Source organism: Sphaeroforma arctica (genome assembly GCF_001186125.1).
Source record: "Sphaeroforma arctica JP610 unplaced genomic scaffold supercont1.3117, whole genome shotgun sequence".
Classification (NCBI taxonomy): Eukaryota; class Ichthyosporea; order Ichthyophonida; genus Sphaeroforma; species Sphaeroforma arctica.
The window spans coordinates 1-4,043 of record NW_014037441.1 but is presented as its reverse complement, the minus strand read 5'-3'; the positions used below and the strand labels follow the sequence as shown (position 1 = coordinate 4,043).

The 4,043-nt window shown below is 45.1% G+C and overlaps 1 protein-coding gene across 1 annotated transcript; it reads left to right on the top strand.

Annotated features, from left to right (window-relative positions):
• Positions 1-510: 510 nt before the first annotated feature.
• Positions 511-3,891, top strand: SARC_13298 (hypothetical protein; the record flags this gene model as incomplete). Its single annotated transcript, XM_014292573.1, has 4 exons — positions 511-705; positions 1,314-1,492; positions 2,589-2,771; positions 3,687-3,891. The coding sequence occupies 4 exons, from the start codon at positions 511-513 to the stop codon at positions 3,889-3,891; spliced, it is 762 nt and encodes a 253-aa protein (XP_014148048.1).
• Positions 3,892-4,043: the final 152 nt, after the last annotated feature.

Genomic DNA, 4,043 nt, shown 5'->3' with positions numbered 1-4,043 from the left:
TATATTATTATTNTACTAATATGAATAATACTACCACACACACACACACACCCTCACACACACACACATATATACCTATCAAAAAATAAAATGTACATGTTAAATAATAGACATACTTGTGTATGTAAATGAATGTATCTACATCGTATCTGGGGATCATTGGGACATGCGATTGTGGATGTTTATTTTAATAGCTCATCTGGTGCGATTGCCACTTGGGGGTTGGGTGGGTCTTTTTGTCCGTGTTCGTAATGCCCTCTTTTATGGACCGGTATGCTTTTTCTGCATCCGGCTGTTACAATTTTGTCGCATTTGGATCTCCCATCCATCACAATCCGCTGAAATGATATGCACACACACCTTTATACGCCTTGTTAACCGTACATATAACACGTGTACTCGTTATAACCTCTACACACACCCTCACCTGTACACGCACACGGCCTGTAGCCGTTACCCGCGGCCTTCCGCATCACCGGAGGCAAAGAGAAAGCTCACTGTCTCAAGAAGATGATCGAGGAAGAGTACTTTCCCTCCATCAAAGACTTCAAGTCTGAGGACGCAGACGGAGTGGTATACGGACAGCCCAAGACTATGCCGTGGTATCCCGATGGGCGTGCATACCATATTGACTGGCCCAAGCAGATCATTAGAAAGCACGCGGAGCTCAAACGCTTCCACGAGTTTCTGGTCAACTGCGATCAGGTGTGCGTGCGCGCGTGTGTGTGTGTGTGTCTCTCTCTCTCTCTCTGTGTATGTATGAATGTATGTAAGTATGTGTGTGTGTCTCTCTCTCTGTGTGTGTGTCTCTCTCTCTCTGTGTGTGTGTTTGTGTGTGTGGCTTTATAGTATTGGGTCGTTGGGTGTGTAGATGTGTTAGTGGTGTTCGTGAGGCAGATATTTTCGGGCTTCCATGTGCAAGTATAGTTCTGGTTGTTATGTTATATTAATGTAGGTATCTTGATGGGTGCGTGTCTTATATGTATATAATTATGTATGTATACGCGCTTGTATACATGTATGTACGTGTGCGGCTTTGGCTGTATTCCCCTATATATATATGCCTGTATGTTACTGAGCGAAGTAGTGTGTGGATAAGGGTACAGTATGGCACGCATACTCACGTTTCCAATTGTGCATCCAAGCACACATACCAGCCGAAACACGTACAATAACAGGTGCATAGGGGCTCTGGGGGAATTTACTGCCCGATACCTCTCTTAGTAACCCTATACCAACGTACATCCCTGATCACGGGCTGCCTATACCGAGTATCCATACTGCATACGCTAACACGCCCTTATACACCACAGGTGGGGTCGATCAGCCGCCAGGAGGCTGTGAGCATGATTCCCCCGGTTGTGCTTAACGTGCAGAAGGGCGATGTTGTGCTGGATATGTGTGCCTCTCCAGGCTCAAAGACCAAACAACTCATCGAAATGGTCACCGGGACGGACGTTGATCCGAAGTTGGTTGGGGTTAACAAAGAAAGGTGGGTGTTAGATTATTTGTAGAAGTGGGGAGGGTGTGGAGATGGGTGTGTTAGTGTGTGTTTAAGGTAGTAATGGGGGTGCGGAGATGCGTGTTTGTGTGTGTTAGTGTGTGTTCATAACGTTCTGAAATGCGCGTTTGTTGTGGTGAGTGAGCACAGACCCAATTGGCATGATCACTTGGATGCACCTTGACGGGTAGGCAAGCACACAAGAGCAAACCAAGAAAATTAATTTCGTAAACGTTTAAATATAAACGTCATTAAAACAAGTGTGTCTTGGTCATATGCTTATGACACGCTTTGGAGCAGTTGTTCGTGTCAGCACGTGTAGGTATGTCGTTTCCATAACCTATATATATATTGAAGGATATAGAATATACGCTGCGGGGATCTTAAAAGCAGGTGTACGTTTCAGTAGTAGTGGTGATTGATAAGAGTCTTATCGGCGAGTGCTTCACCATGCAGACTTTGCTTCGTTTCGGCGAGAGTTCTAGCGGTGTTTGTGTGTGTTGTGTGTATTCGTGATCCTGTATGCTATAGGTGTCTACTTGTATATGTTCAATCCGCCTTGATATGCGTAGATAGGTGTACTATTTTCATGCAGGCCTTGAGCGCGAGTGAGTAGTACATTGGCGCAAGCAGTCGGTTATGTTGGTTGAATTGGCGATTTAGACCCAATTACAAGCTGCTTCAGACTCTAAATAGCCCCTGTATGTCCTTATGACACAAATGCCGAACTCTGTTCTGAGTATGTGAGGTGTCAAAGTGCATGTGATATATCAAAGTAGAAGTAAGGGTCACTCTCTAACTACCCCCCATATATCCACATCGCAGAAATGACTTCTGTATATGCGATGTACATCCCAGTACAAGCAAATGTCCTGCCACTCTCTAACTACCCTCCCATACACCCACATCGCAAGAATGACTTCTGTATATGCGATGTACATCCCAGTACAAGCAAATGTCCTGCCACTCTCTAACTACCCCTCATACACCCACATCGCAAGAATGACTTCTGTATATGCGATGTACATCCCAGTACAAGCAAATGTCACGTCACTATCTAACTACCCCCCATACATCCTCATCGCAGGAACGCTGAGCTTCCCGACGGTATGGTTGTAGCCAATGACTTTGACCCTCGTCGGTGCTATCTGCTGGTGCACCAGGCCTCGGCCCTTGACTCACCCGCACTCGTGGTCACCAACCACAACGGCATGTCCTTCCCCAATATTTACAAACCCAACGCCGACGGAAACGGGCCAGACAAGTCCAAGTATGGATGTTTTAAATACCTAATGTAGCTGTGTGTAGGTGTAAGTTCAAGTACGGATGTTTTAGAGACCTAATGTAGCTGTGTGTAGGTGTAAGTCCAAGTATGGATATTTTAAATTGCCAATGTAGCTGTGTGTAGGTGTAAGTCCAAGTATGGATGCTTTAAATATCTAATGTAGCTGTGTGTAGGTGTAAGTCCAAGTATGGATGTTTTAAATTCCCAATGTAGCGGTGTGTAGGTGTAAGTCCAAGTGTGGATGTTACAAAGACCCAATGTAGCTGTGTGCATGTGTGGATATGTGCATGGTTGTGAATAGGTCCTATGCAAGGCGTGTTACTGTTGTCTGCATCGTCCACACTGAACGTGTTCGCATTGGTGGTTAACCAAACAACCACAGACAGAAAGTGGAGGCAGGCGCATCTGATTGTCTAAAGCGAGGACGTGTTGTGCACCTGATTGTCTAGAGTAAGGACGTATTGTTCACCTGATTGTCTAAAGTAAGGACGTGTTGTGCACCTGATTTTCTAAAGTTACATATCATCTGTTCGGTACTTCTAAGCTGTGCATATAGAAATAGTCGGATATACTATTGGAGCTAGTACTATGTTGTATGGTCGGCAATGGGAGGGACGCCGTCGCATGTCGTGCATACGTTTAAGCTGTGTCTATATAGATCACCTGCAGTCTATCGACGTTACCACTATCCTTTCCTGCCAACTATACCATACGCCGCAGGTAGGCTGTCTACGTTACCTCTATACCCTGCCAATTAAACCACACTTCAAATGCACCTGCACCCCATCTCTAGGATATTCTTATTGGATATACGTCACTTCTATACCCCGCCATTTAAACAACACTTCACATGCACCTGCAACCCATCTCCTAAACCCTAAACCCTAAAACCATCTCCAGGCCAATCCTATTCGATCGGGTGCTATGCGACGTCCCTTGCAGTGGGGACGGTACGGCGCGTAAGAACATTCAAGTGTGGCAACGATGGAGCCCAATGGACGGACCCAACCAGCACCATTTGCAGAAACGCATCCTCACCCGTGGTGCTGAGGTACTTGTGTTGGTTGTATATGGTGGATGTGGGGACGGGGTCTGGTGGTTGTAGTGGGCGTGGTTGGTGTGTGGCTTTGTGTGTTGGATTGTTTGTATGCATTATGGAGAGTATTTTTGGGATATATATATATGTATATATATATATATATATATAAATATATATATCTGTATATATAGATATACATATTTATCTATATCTATATC